At 43.1% G+C, this 13444-nt stretch overlaps 1 protein-coding gene across 4 annotated transcripts in view; it reads right to left on the reverse strand.

Moving 5' to 3' along the window:
* Positions 1–228: 228 nt before the first annotated feature.
* LOC6532304 (triple functional domain protein) overlaps positions 229–13444 on the reverse strand; it is a 39607-nt gene continuing 26391 nt past the window's right edge. For 2 of the 4 annotated variants that reach the window (XM_015193790.2, XM_015193787.3), the window contains 9 exons: positions 8205–8298; positions 7845–8102; positions 3842–3907; positions 3672–3767; positions 3487–3602; positions 3305–3421; positions 3050–3239; positions 2601–2981; positions 229–2537 (listed from right to left, as the gene is read on the reverse strand). In XM_015193790.2, the coding sequence (XP_015049276.1) occupies positions 2331–2537; positions 2601–2981; positions 3050–3239; positions 3305–3421; positions 3487–3602; positions 3672–3767; positions 3842–3907; positions 7845–8102; positions 8205–8298 (1525 nt within the window). In that variant the 3' untranslated portion in view covers positions 229–2330. Of the gene's footprint in view, positions 2538–2600; positions 2982–3049; positions 3240–3304; positions 3422–3486; positions 3603–3671; positions 3768–3841; positions 3908–4612; positions 4652–7844; positions 8103–8204; positions 8299–11913; positions 12431–13444 lie in introns of those variants that run through there. The other 2 variants (XM_015193788.3, XM_015193789.2) reach the window with 2 other exon arrangements.

Below are 13444 nucleotides of genomic sequence, written 5' to 3' on the forward strand. Positions count from 1 at the left end.
TAAATCCACCGTACTTTTTCAGACATTTGAATTTCCCGCGTTTCTTCTTCTTTCGCAACTACCATTCAGTCGAGAAAAATTGTAGGGTTCCCATCCATTTTAAACTAAGCGCCAAATTTAAATCCCATCTAACCGTCGCGGATTTCAAAATGAAATACCATCAAACGAAATTTAAACAATCAGGTCATTTAAATCACGGGGCATCGCAATATTAAAAAAACATTTCCATTGAGTATGTTAGGTTTATTCAGCTACTTTTGCTTTATTATTATTCACTTTGAAAAATTTAAATTCAGATTACATGCTTTGTTGGTTACATACAATTTGCATAGTGGTTTCTGGATATATTTATATTTATTTGCAGCCAGCGCCCGGGTCAAAAGTTGATCTCTTTCCTCGCCCGGCTTTTCCGGGCTCCGGGCGTTTTCCGAGGGAAAAGCTGATGCTTACTTGGCTAAAACACAGATTAACACGTTTACTTGATGCTGTTCGCATTGCACTGACGTACACATGATGTCGCAGTTGTAAGTAATATATTTATAGTTAGTCAGAGTAATTAGATAAACTAAAACACACACTTTAATTACCACAATTATCTAGAATTTCGACAGGGGCTTAAGTACAACAATTAGTTAATCGGTAAGTGCCATTTATATAATATAATATAATCGAAAAGAATTCAGTATGTTACATGTTACGGTCGATCGGAGTTGTGAGTTGAGTAGAGCTCCACGAGTTAAGTGCAAAAATGTAGAAAATGTTGTGGCCATTGAGTTCCCCTCACTGTGCGTTTGCTTGTCATGGGATCATTTAATCATTTGATCATTTGATCCATTGATCCATCAATCCATCGATCCAACCATCCGATCCGTCGTCGCGACTTTAACATTTAATTACGAATATGCCGGAGGTTCGTTTCACAATTGTTGTAAAAAAATACATTTCATGTTTGCTTCCTACATTTAGCTTTGCTAAATCATTATTGTTTTTCCTCGCACTGATATATGCAACTAGCATTCATATTCATGTTCCAGACTGTAGCCGGCGTCTCGGCATTTCGGTGTGTGCAGGTGCTTCTAAGAGACAAAATCGGGCTGAAAGCATTTGGGTGGACAACCGCTTAGTAACTTCGTCTCGTGTTCTTCTATACATATAATCGTTTAATCAAATCCTGGTCCTGTTTGAGTAATTTGCTTGCAAGAGACACATGCATTTATCCTCGTATGCTACACTGTACATTGGCCTAACTGGCTCCTGCTTACCAACTAACATAAACGCACAGACACCAAAGAGAAATATGCTTCGAAAAATTGTCAAGGGATACAGTTTGGATTCGCTTAAGTGTTATTATTTAGGTGTTTTATGACTGCTTAGCCTACAAGTGTTGTGAACTTGTTTTGAACAGAATAACTGAAAATCGGTAAAAAGAAGGCGAAAACCAAAAATAATTACATCCGAGCAGGCATTATATTTATTTTGGGCATAGTTTAAAATTAGAATAATTGAAAACTTATTGTTTCTGGTTTTGATTACGTTTAAAGCTTACATATTTTATTTGTAAATCATAAAGTACAAATACGCTTTGCATTGCATTCAAAAACTAAAGTTAAACTTAAATTATTTCACGACGTTGTTACACTCGAACGAGTGCCATTACACGAATCTCTGCTTTAGTTATGCAAAGCAAATCAAGTTACTAGAGTTTAAACTATGATTAACATTTAGCAGTTTAACTAAAACTATGTACCGAAAACTAAGGCTAGAATAGTTATACTCTTACTCTGCGTTTAATGCGAATAAAAATACGAAACGAAAACGAAATGTAAATTGCTTTTGATTCTGAGTAGTTCTCGGCTGCGGATCGTTAGTAAATCAGACTCGGAAAAGTAAAACTAAGAGCAATGGAGTCTAATTACGTTAAAAATGCACACAATGTCAAAGGTAATCTTGAGCATATAATACTTTGCGTTTCATACACACAAATCCGGAATCGAAAACAATAACTTAAAGAACAGAAAGGCGACTCAAACTAAAACCTAAAGGTGGACTGAACGGAAACGCAGTTGATGACGAATAAATAAATTACAATTACAAGTTACATACAAATTAGGATTGAGTATGCGAGTGTTTCTGGGTGTGAGTGAGCAAAACTATCCGTAAACAAACGCACAGACGGAAAAACAAGTGCGAGGCTAATGCTCACTTGGGTGGCGGAACACCTTTGCCCAAAACACATTTCAATATCATTTTCTCATACTTTCGTTTGTTGTTCTTGCTTGCTGTTAAGCTTTCCTGCCTTATCATTTGGAATTTTTTTACGCCAACGGCGTTCATTTGTTTTTGGTTGACAGGGGATTGGAGAGCATGAAGATCAGGTCGTTCTGCTGCTGCAGTATCTTGTTTAGCATATCGCGCCACCCCGCGTAGTTCTCCTGCGACGCCGCCTGGCAGATGATCGTCATCTCCGGGATCTTGGGGTCGGTCGACCTGATTTGGAAGCGGCAGTCGCCCAGTTCCTTCATTTGCATGTGATTGAGCTGATTGAGTAATAATCAGATATTGTTAACCCATTCGAAAGTTCTATGTTTTATTCCACTCACCTGTATGTGCGATCTGTATTTGAATATGGGACTGGCGTACTGGTTCTTGGTCTTCTCAATATCCGCAAAGATGATGATCTGCTGGAAGAGGAACACCTGCAGCTCGCGGTGCTTCTGTGCCGCATCCACCACGCAGTTCATGGGTCCCTGCATCAGCAGGCTGCCTTGGGCGGTTATCTCCCCATCGAAGTCCTGCAGGCTGCGCAGCACCACCATCATATCGTTGACCGTCTTGACGACCACCTTCATCTGCTGGTAGGCCTCCTGCAGCATGGGCACCTCCTTGTACAGGCCTGCTCCCTCGGTGGCCTTGATGATCTCCTTGATGAGTAGCTCGTACTTGGTGATTCGCTGCACCGGCTTGATGATCAGGTTACTCAGCTGCGAATTGGGAAGGCGGGAAGAAATAAGTTACACATTCCAATTATAATTAGGCAGTTTTGACTTACATCCAGACGATGACCCAGCTTCTGACGTATGCAATCGAAATACTGATAATGGGCGCTGACTATGTATTCTGACAGCGGTTTGTTGCTGCAATAGGTGTAGTACAGCGCGAACTTGGTGGCTGAGCGCTTGATGAGCGGACCCAGGTCCGCCGGCGACTTTTGGCAGTTGCGCAGGGCTCTCAGGAAGAAGCTGGAAATAGCACGGATTTGTTGAGTAAGTGACTCACTTGAGATGGAAAGGTGCTGTATACTCACTCCCTGTGCCACTCGTAGATGTCTTTAATATTGTTGAATACCAACTTCATTTTGCCGCCCTTCAGGTCCTCGGGCATGGGTATATCACTGTTCGTGTTGTTAATCTCCGTCATGTAACTGCAAAGAAAATATTCAGAGGTGAGTTATAAATTGAATAAATCACTAACAAACTCGATACGTACCCATTGACGATCTCATGCAGATCCTGGACATACGCCTCCTCCGTGGACATCAGCTCCGCGAAGACGCATTGCCGCTTTTTGAGGGCTGCAGCCTTGTCAGACACAGAGCTGTGGCTCTGGAAAGGAGAAAGGATTTAGTTTGCTTTAGTTAGAAGCAAACTCCATGGTGGTCGTAGGATTCTCACCTCATCATTGTTGTCGTGGGATCGACCATGGCCGTTGGTGCTGGCATTTTCCACACCTCCGCCTCCATCCACGCGACTGTTGGACTCGTGCTGCTCCTGGAGATTAGAAAACATTCGAGGGGGATGGGGTTAGTCCTGCGCTCGACACCATCATCGACTGAAGCACTTACCGTTGTCGTCTTGACAATTTCTTCTATTTCCGAAAGTGGATTGCCGTCCATTTTGCCGGGACTGGCCTGCAAGAGGAAGGAAAAGCGGTGGGGAAAACTCAATGATGGTCAGGCCAAATGCATAATGAAAAAGTTTGAGCAACGATTATTGCATTATCCCCTTGTGCAGCAGGCGGCTAATTGAAAAAGTTGCTCTACCCGTGCAGCACTTGATTCAATAACTTTTTAAGGCAAACAATCTCTATTGAAATTGAATAAACTATGTATGTTGAGTTAGTTGAACTGGCAACATTGCTCATCCGCCGCGTGGCCGCAAACAGAGTTGATTTGCGTTGAGTTGAGGGAAAACCTCCATCATTTTGTGGTAATTTTCAAAATAAACACGTTCTAGACGCTTGCATGTTCAGCTCGAATTGAATCACTCGCTTATTTTTGTTTTCCCACTCGCGAGTTTCGCGCACCCAGGGCCCCAAATTAATTTCACTTGCATAAATAAGCAACGTAACTAAACACAAACACACACAAACTAAATTTATAACCAAAATTTGCTTTGGGCTAACATGGTGAAAAGTTCGCCCATCCAGCAGATAACATTGTGTAACTATTGTGCTTCGCGAGCTCAATTTTCCATTCTGTGTTCTTGCTGCGATAAGATAAAGAACGGTCAGCTGGTTGGGCTTGGCAAAAGTTGAAAAAAGTTGGCAGAAATTGGCAGTAAGTGGAATTTGTCATCGAAAACAACAAACGATTTACAACTGCGATGCAGCTTACAAATAAGCGGAAGAAACAGCTCATGGCACGTGTTGCTTAAAATTCCCGGCGCACAGTGGAAACTTTTATTTATGTATTTTTTTGTTTTTTTTTCGCTTTTCGGCTACCGTTTATGGCGAACTGTCTTTCGAAAATATGGCCTTTATAAGGACTTTGCGGTGACGACGTCGCATTTTGGCAATGCGAAGCCCGAGAATCTCGAAGAGCGACTGAACGCCGAGCGCTGAGCGGTGCGACTGACTGACTGGCCTAATAGTTTTGCCTGTTGCCCAGCATGTTTTACATACTCGCATGCAGGCATGCCACCCAAACACCCAACACACCCACCCACCCACTTACGCACACACAGAGTGCTTCCCCTTGCGACATCAAAAAGAAACTCTCAATCAACGCTCCGCCAAGAAATTCGTCGCACTCACTCGAGGAAAAGCGCTGAAACACTTGTATCGAATGAGCGAAAGCTAAACAGAGAGATATAGAGATATAGATACGCAAGTTGGGGCATTGAGGCATCGAAGCAGCAGGCAGCAGGGGAACTGTCTTTGTGCTCGAGAGTGTGTGTTTTGTGTAGATTTGCTGCTGGCACTGTTGTTGCTATGAATTCTTAAATACATAAATTAATTCGCATTTCGCGGCGACATGTTCGAAATGTTCTAGTGGGTGCGAGTGATCGACAAGGAAATACCTCGGGCGGTGCAAAATAACTTATGCATAAAATACAGATTTAACTGGGCGGATGGGGAACTGGCCAAAAGTTCTTTATTGTCAATTAAATGCAATATTTTACGGCGAGCGAGTCAGAATTTTTAGTTGCGATAACAATTTCAGGGGATTCCTTGAAGCAAAGTTCCAGCAGTTTTGAAAAGGAAGTCTGATATCAGAGCTTTACCATGGCTTTCATCATGTAAAAGCAACAGCTTAAATGAGGAACAATAAAAGCCAAAACCAAAGGAACAAAGGAACAACAACCCACGCAATGACGTACCCACATTTAAGTGGTGTGACATTTAATTAGCCTCTTTGAAAAGGGGAGGTGGTCGCCTTGCAACGGCTGATGTCACACACATCGGCCACGGATCCACGGATATATATATATACACATATATATGAAGCACTCGCAAAGGGCGCGAGTTTCGACAAAGAGAACTATTAAAAATTAATGACAATGCAAATAGGCGAACTAAACAAAGGTGGCACAGGAACAGGGCCAAGACCCGAATGCCAAGTAGGCCAAAAAGTTAACACAAGCGATATGCGAAAGCCTAACTGGGTTAAGAAGTTCGCACCCAGGCGATACATAAAAACTCAGAATTTGTAAACAGGAAAGAATACAATTAAATGTTGACGCATCAGAACAAACCAGCTTGTAGAAGACAGCCGAAAATTGGCACGAATGCACGCGAAAAAATAGTTAGATAGATGCATAGAATGCTGATGACATAGAATTATATTTCCCGTTCGTCGTTTTTCTCTCTACTAAACCCTTTCAAAATAATGACATACAAAAGCGTTGATCGAATGCTTTTCTGAGTACTGTATTCTGTGTTCTGTGAATTCAGCTAATAAGCCATCATCATCATCATCATCAACAAAGTAGAAACACTCGCAACAGAATAGTACAGAGCAGAGCAGAGCAGACCAGACGACATTCAATTTATTGACGGACAAAGTGGCCATAGCGAAGGCGACGTTCTGGCGACGGACACATCGAGATGGAGGATGGAAAAAGCTCGAAATTGAGGCGAGACATTCGAATTGGGGAGCTCTCCAAGCGAAACGGATCATTAATCAAATTGAAGGGGAGCCAAACCAAAAATCCCACGAAGTGCATACATAGTGCGATAAAAACTTTGGAAATTTCCAAAGTGTCAATTAGTAGGAAGGGGACTCTTCGGAATTTTTCAAATTTTTAATGATATATACATTTTTGAGGGAGTGTTAAAAAATAAACGAATAGAACATGCAAAGTGCATTTCAATGAATCATTAAATATAAATACTGTTTTCATAGGAGCTCTGTTTGTATTTTTCACAAAAAAAAACAGTAAAATGAAAATTGAAATGAAAACGGAAGAGAAAGAAACCTATGCAAATTCTTATAATTAATTAAGTGGCTTTTGTTGAAGCATAAACAATAAGACATAAAATGAACCCCTTTAGGAAACTCAAATTCTCCTTCATGTGGTCTAGCACCGCACAAATAGATAGAATGCATCGAGTTCTGCATAATTTAAGGCCACATTCACATTCACATTCACCATGAATCAGGCAGCCGCATCATTGACTGTATCCTTTCCCTGTAATTTGCGCTCAGAAGCAGCAGCCAAGTGGAAGTCCCGCCCCCACGCACATTCACATTCAACCGACAAAGTCTGTGGGCTAATTTGACTGTCGAAATTTATGCGTCGTATCTGCGAGTTCGAGTATCTCTGGCTCTTTGTATCTGTATCTGTATACGTATATGTATCTGTAGCTGTAGCTGTGCTGCTGTGGTCTATTCACTCTCCTGCCCTCCTGAGTGTAAACAAAATAAAGTGGCGCATTTATGGCGAAGGTGGCTAGCCCGTACGCAGAACAGAACGAACGGAGAAGGATTCCCACTCCCCGGAGAATGTGTGCGCGCCTCCCTTTAGCCGTAGTAGTCACTGTTCTCTAATTGAGCAAAAACCGTGCTCGGATTGCCGATGACGTCGATGGCAAAGGCGATGGCTATGGCGATGGCGATGGAGCAGAGGCGAACGGGCCAAAGTCACAATAAACCGCTTTGATTTGTGTGGGAAACACATATTAGAGGAGCTGCGTGCTAAGCAAACAAACTTGGAGCCAACGAATGGCTGGCTGATTGGACGGCGGCACTGGGGATATCATTCACGTTAGGGTGGGTCAATGCCTGGGAAGTACGTTTGCAAAGAAGCCTTTCATTCATTACACTTCAACATATCACACATGTGTTTCCTCGAATGAGAACAAGACAGGTAACTTATACATGTCAAAAGTTAGTAGACTTTCTAGATTGCTTGCTTTTCAGAGTTTTAAGTAAACTGCAATTTTCTAAAGCACTTCACGTCCTGCCAACACGAATCCTTGACACAAATCGGTTGCAGCGCAGGCACGTGGTTTATACGGTGAGCGATGATTTCTTAACTACTGCAAATGATATCTTGTAGCCTGCCCATATCCTGTGGGAAATCTGGGCAAATCTGTGGAAATCCGTGACGGACGCAGGTACTCACCATGTTGCCAGAGCTCTCCTTGGCGTCCTTGGCGAAGGCGGGCGGTCCGTTGGCAATCAGGTGCGGCTCTTGGATGGGCTTCATGGGCGGCGGCAGCTCGAGGCCGACCTCCTCGTCCGGCTCGTAATCTCCGGCTCCGGCTGCTCCCGGGTGCTGGGTGGAGCTGGGGAACTGCGAGGATGGCAGCACGGTGGCGGGACTGGCACCTGGCTGCTGGTTCTGCTGCTCGGCCAGCTCCTCGGCGTGCTTCTGGGGTGTCTAGATATAGAGGAAAAGCGTGGAGAAACGTCAAGTCAAATGATATAAAAATAAACGCTCGTTAAACGCAGCAGCAGCAGCAGCAGCAGCAGCGGCACTCACTCTCAGGTTTTTCTCCGAGGGCTTCTTCACCAGCGGTTTGCTACTTGGCGGCTTGTCCGTTCCCTTGCGATTCATCAGCGGCAGCCAGTTGCGTCTGCAATGATACGAAATACAGAAAGATTCGACAGCTAAGTGGCAGTTGCTACACTTGAAGCAGTTTCATGTGAGAATGTGTAAATGTGAGATGGCCTACAGGAACTTGCGAATCGTTGTGGTGCTCTGCACAAGTTCCTCCATCGCTCATGGCGTGCCGAATAAAAAATCGAAATAAATAAAACAAAGAGATGCTTGATGGCTGTCCAGCTGCGTGGCTAACATCAGACTGTCGCCAGCATCGAATCGGCTGCTAACTTGGCCAAAAACCGCCCGCTGTTCGGATGTCGCCGCTCGCACAGTGGGCACAATTCGTATTCGTTTTCCCCATTACCCATTACAATTTGCCTTTTTGGAGAGCGCCCCTGCCCTGCGCTATTGCTTTTATGATTTCACGGGTTTAAAGCCAAATTTCCGTTTGAATATTCGCTTTTATGCTCCACGTTTTTACCGCACTCGCCGTAAAAGAATATTTCTTTCAACGCTCCTTTGATTAATTTACAGCCAGCGCAAAGTTTATGGGTCAAGTTTCGACTTTATTTGCGAGCCGCGCCATTAATCAGCCACAGTGAACACTGCGCAGGGAGGATATTTGCAGCAGATGGCTTGGGTTTCACCAGCTTTCATTTCGGGGGTGCAGGGAATATTCTGCGGTCAGTGGAAATGCAGTGGAGAAAACCGCAAAAGCCGCGAACTAAGCTCTCTTTAAATATGCTGTTTATAAAATTTTAATTAGGCTTAATTAACGAGCGCGGCAGTCGCCTTCAGCGCTTCGAAAATCGATATCAATTAAACAAAGCACGAAAGAGTGGAGCCAAATGGATGAGAAGGTGGCCCCAGGACACAGGACTCAGGACCCAATGGCATGTAACATAATTCGAAGTAAAAATAAACATTGACACAGACGACAAGGAAACAGGAACGCGGCTTTCGACTGGTCAAATTGAAGGAGTTGCCAGTTGGCTTCCAGGAATTGTATTTAACTCATCGCGAGCTGGCTGGCCACATTCAAAATTCATTTGGCTGATGTAACGTTTTAGCCAAATAGCCAAATGGCCAAATGGCCAAAGTGCCGCATTCGTTGTACAAGCCAAAGTATTCGTGTTTGCTTGGGGCTGTATTAATGGGTCGCCGCAAAGTATGCAACAAAGCTCGGGCAAATTTGCAGTTTCCGCCTCCTGCAGCTCGAAAGCAAATTGCACACGACAAAAAAGGATCCTTTCCACTTTGAGCAGCATATAAAATCCTTGAAAGCTTGCACTCTTTGCTAATAGGACTCATTTATAAGTTTGCTTTAATGTTTAATTTGTTAATAACTTTTGAATTTTGGTTTGTTTTTAGGCTCGTTTCTGGGAATTCTGGTAGTGATACCAAGCTTTAAAAATAATAACAAAACATCTTTGAACAATAAAACTTGTTTTCATTAGATTAGTGAATGTCTACGCAATACTCTACTGACGTAAATCCAATAATTTTTGTGAATAATATTGAGATAGGCATTTATAAAAATAGGGCTCTCATTGTATCTTATTAATGCCTTAATCATTGTTAAAGCGTAAGCTTTGTACATATTTTCAATGTGAAATCATGGATATATATATATATACTCTTTCAGTGCCTGTGTGTGTATGGGTGAGGCACAAACACCACTTAGTTCATTGGACTTGGCAGCACGCGCCGCTGAGCAGGATCCTTTTGCCCCGCTGGCTTTATGGTCCCCCGTCCCCGATTCCTTTTGCATATATCCTGGACAAACAAACACACGCGCATATTGACACAGTGCTTGAGACAAAGAGTCCGGCGCAAAGTGACAGCCGGAGAAGGAGGAGCTCTTTGGGGGGGAAGGGGTATTGAATACAGCGGATGACTCGAACGATAATCTATATTCATGCTCGGCAGGAATACGGGAATAGGGCATTGGAATAGGGCGAGGAAGCAGATGGACGATGGACGATGGACGAGGAGGAACTACCATTAATGCTCACTCGAGTGAGCCAGCAGCAAACAAAGTGCCCAATTAGAGTGCAAATATTGAAAGTGTTGCTGTGTTCTACTTTGTTCACAGAGCAACAAGGCCGAAAAGAGTAATACCAAAAAAGAAATAGTTCCCGGGAGAACTTTTCCATCGCATGGCCGCGTTAAGGCTAAGTGCGATAAGATTGTTCCAATTGGAAGAGAGAGCTATTTGCAGTGAGTTTCGTTTGAATGCGTAATTATGAGAAATGCCGCACAGGGCGGTTACGAGATATCAAAACAAATCAAAAATCAATCGACGCCTTCTTCTGTTTCTGTTTTCTTGCGGGGCCCACGAGGCGTATGATTAATACGCAATGGCCCGCTATCGCTGAAGTTCCTTCCTCATGCACTTATCTCTGGCGTACTCACAGCTAATGACGAAGTTCAGTGCTGACTAAGAAAGGACAATGACAGATTTGCCGTATTGCATTGGTTTCTATTTCAAAAGAACTTTTCCTCAGCTTTTCAGCCAGAAATAAACTTAAATGATTGCAGCGCTTTGGCACAACAGGTTCTGATCGCAGATGTGCTGAATAAATGAGGAATTACTGTGAGCGGCGGTGGGAAAAACGAAACCGGTTGCCGGCCCACTGAACATTTAATGGGTATTCCCTAGTTTGTTTCGGTGATAATCACGTGAAGTGGGGGAATGGCTGTCCGAAACAGAGCAAAACGTCTGTTCTTCACAAAAAAATAGTCATAATAACCAGCATGATAAATATTCACCAAGCGTTGGTGCCTAAGATAACAAGGTGGAGGAATCCAAGAGCAATCATTTATCTCGAAAAGCCCGAAAACTAAACCCAGCTCAATTGCCACCGGACACAAACAACAAACAAACAACGTGTTTATCTTACGGCTAACGAACGTGACGGATCCGTAACTGCAGCTGCATAATGAGCAATAGCCATCCGGACTTCTATTACACATTGATGTCGATAAATCAAATTAAGTTCTAAATCTTCATCTGCTTACTCATGTCTGAGGAAACAGAGCATGTGGAGATGAGTACCGAACTCGTTGGGCGAACTAAATCTTGAAATACTATGCCGGAAATAGGCAAACAAATCATTCATAAAGCAAATCATTCAGAAGCTGCTGTAATAACGTCTACCTCTAAAATAATAATAGTTACTTTGCTCAACTGCCTGGAAAGCAGTTTGCATGAGCATTTAGATCAATAGGTAGTTTGCATTTGGTTTTATGGCACTCAAACTGCTGTAAACTACCAGTTCAGCTGGGAAATGTCTATTAAAGTCGTCGTACCCTCTGTTTCTGGCGTCCAACGAAAACAAAAACAGAATTAAGGCTGACTTAGGTTGGGCAATTGAGAAGAAGATGATGAGGCACATGATATACATGATATCCATGGAGCTTGTTATTGCAATTGAGACGAGGCCGACTAATTGAACGTGAGGCTAACTTTAAGCAGACGCTTATAATCCATTCACTTGCATTGTTTCTGTGTTTTAATTATAGTTTTGAGGCAATTATCCGCCTACAGCTAACTAAATGCTACACCTTTAAAGAATCCTACGAAAACGAAGGATTTCTAGGGAAGTTGCGCAAGACATACGTTGATTCATGTTCTAATAAGTACCGCTTCTTGAGTTCCTTCATAAAGGAGTTGCGTCGCTTGGGGTTTTCATTCCTGGTCTCCGGCACGTTTTCACAGCACACGCACTTGAATCCCGATGGCTTTCCGCCCAGGGATTGCTGGTGATGCAAAACGGGGACGTTCCCGTTTCCATTCTCGTTCCCGCTTCCATTTCCCTTCTCCTCAACCCGCAGCGATATGGATTTGAACAACTTGTACACCGATTTGGGTCTGGGACGTGAGGGCGCGGAGCTGCGTTTAATTTTGAGCGAGTTGTAGTTGGGCTGCGCATGGGAATGGGAACTCAAAGTCTCATTGTTGTTATCACAGAAACCGGCGGTTCCTGGCATCGCGGTGGCACTTTCGAAGTGGAAACCGTTTTCGGCCATCTTATCTAGGCGGCTGCGATGGCCGCAGTCACTGTTGTTATTGTTGCACATGGCCAGATAAGCGATCCACTGAGGTGAGCACTTCAAACACAGTGGCGTTAATTGTTTAGGCCGCTTCCGAGCAAAACCGGCACCGCAAGTCGAGAGACCTTTCCCGCACTGCGTCTAATCACAAACTGAGCCAAAAGCCACCGAGCGAGCGAGCACGAAGAAAAGGTTCTCCCCACGGCTTTCGATTTCTGGAGAACCCGGCCGGACAAACTCGCACACCCACGAAAACACACTCAGAGTTGGCACACAGACAAAGGGGGAGAACTACAAAGGGGGAACTTCACAAGTTCCAAAAAAATATGGATTATAAATCTAATTGTTATGAATGTTCCGAAGGTTCACCATTTGGACCCTATTTAGATTACAATTAGAGTTACTAACTATTAATGTGCTTCTTTAAATAAATACTATGAACTTTATTTAATACCTAGATCATTTTCTCCAAGTGTAGTAACCTCGCCTTCAAAGAGCGAAAAACAACAGGCAAAACAATAACAGTGAGCAACAACTGGGAGCAGCTGAGCGTTTCTTGTGATTATGCTTGTTTTTTCACAATTCTCACAAGTGCCACTCACATTGTTGTTTGCCAACGAAATTTTGTCCAGTGTAAATGGTTTTATCTTTATGACTTGTGCCTGAGCTCTACGACACGCGATTAATAGCCCCAGTGGGAAAAGTTGGTGCTCGCCATGCAAATACGCGGTAGAAATGCTATGCTGTTTTCTAGTATTCCTGATTCCTGACTTTTTTATATTTATATATATTTCTTTAAAAGTATATATAGCTCTTTAATTCGCAGGAACCACTGCGGATCATGGTTAAGATACTGATGTTACCGCTAATTACAAATCAATCAAGTGCAAATCAATCAAGTTTCATTTCAACATTCACTTAAAAGGAAATTCCCTGAGGATGCTCGACTTTTATCGCCAGCACTCTACGCAAAGAGTTGCATGTTCCTTTTCGTATCATCGAATTAAGTGAGTCAGTGAATCAGTACATATCAATCCGAAAAAATAAAGAACTTAGTGTAATATGGGGATTACATTTCTGTAAACTGTTTGGTGCAAAGTCAATGGGAGCTGACGCATAAC

Source organism: Drosophila yakuba, chromosome 3L (genome assembly GCF_016746365.2).
Source record: "Drosophila yakuba strain Tai18E2 chromosome 3L, Prin_Dyak_Tai18E2_2.1, whole genome shotgun sequence".
Classification (NCBI taxonomy): Eukaryota; Metazoa; Arthropoda; class Insecta; order Diptera; family Drosophilidae; genus Drosophila; species Drosophila yakuba.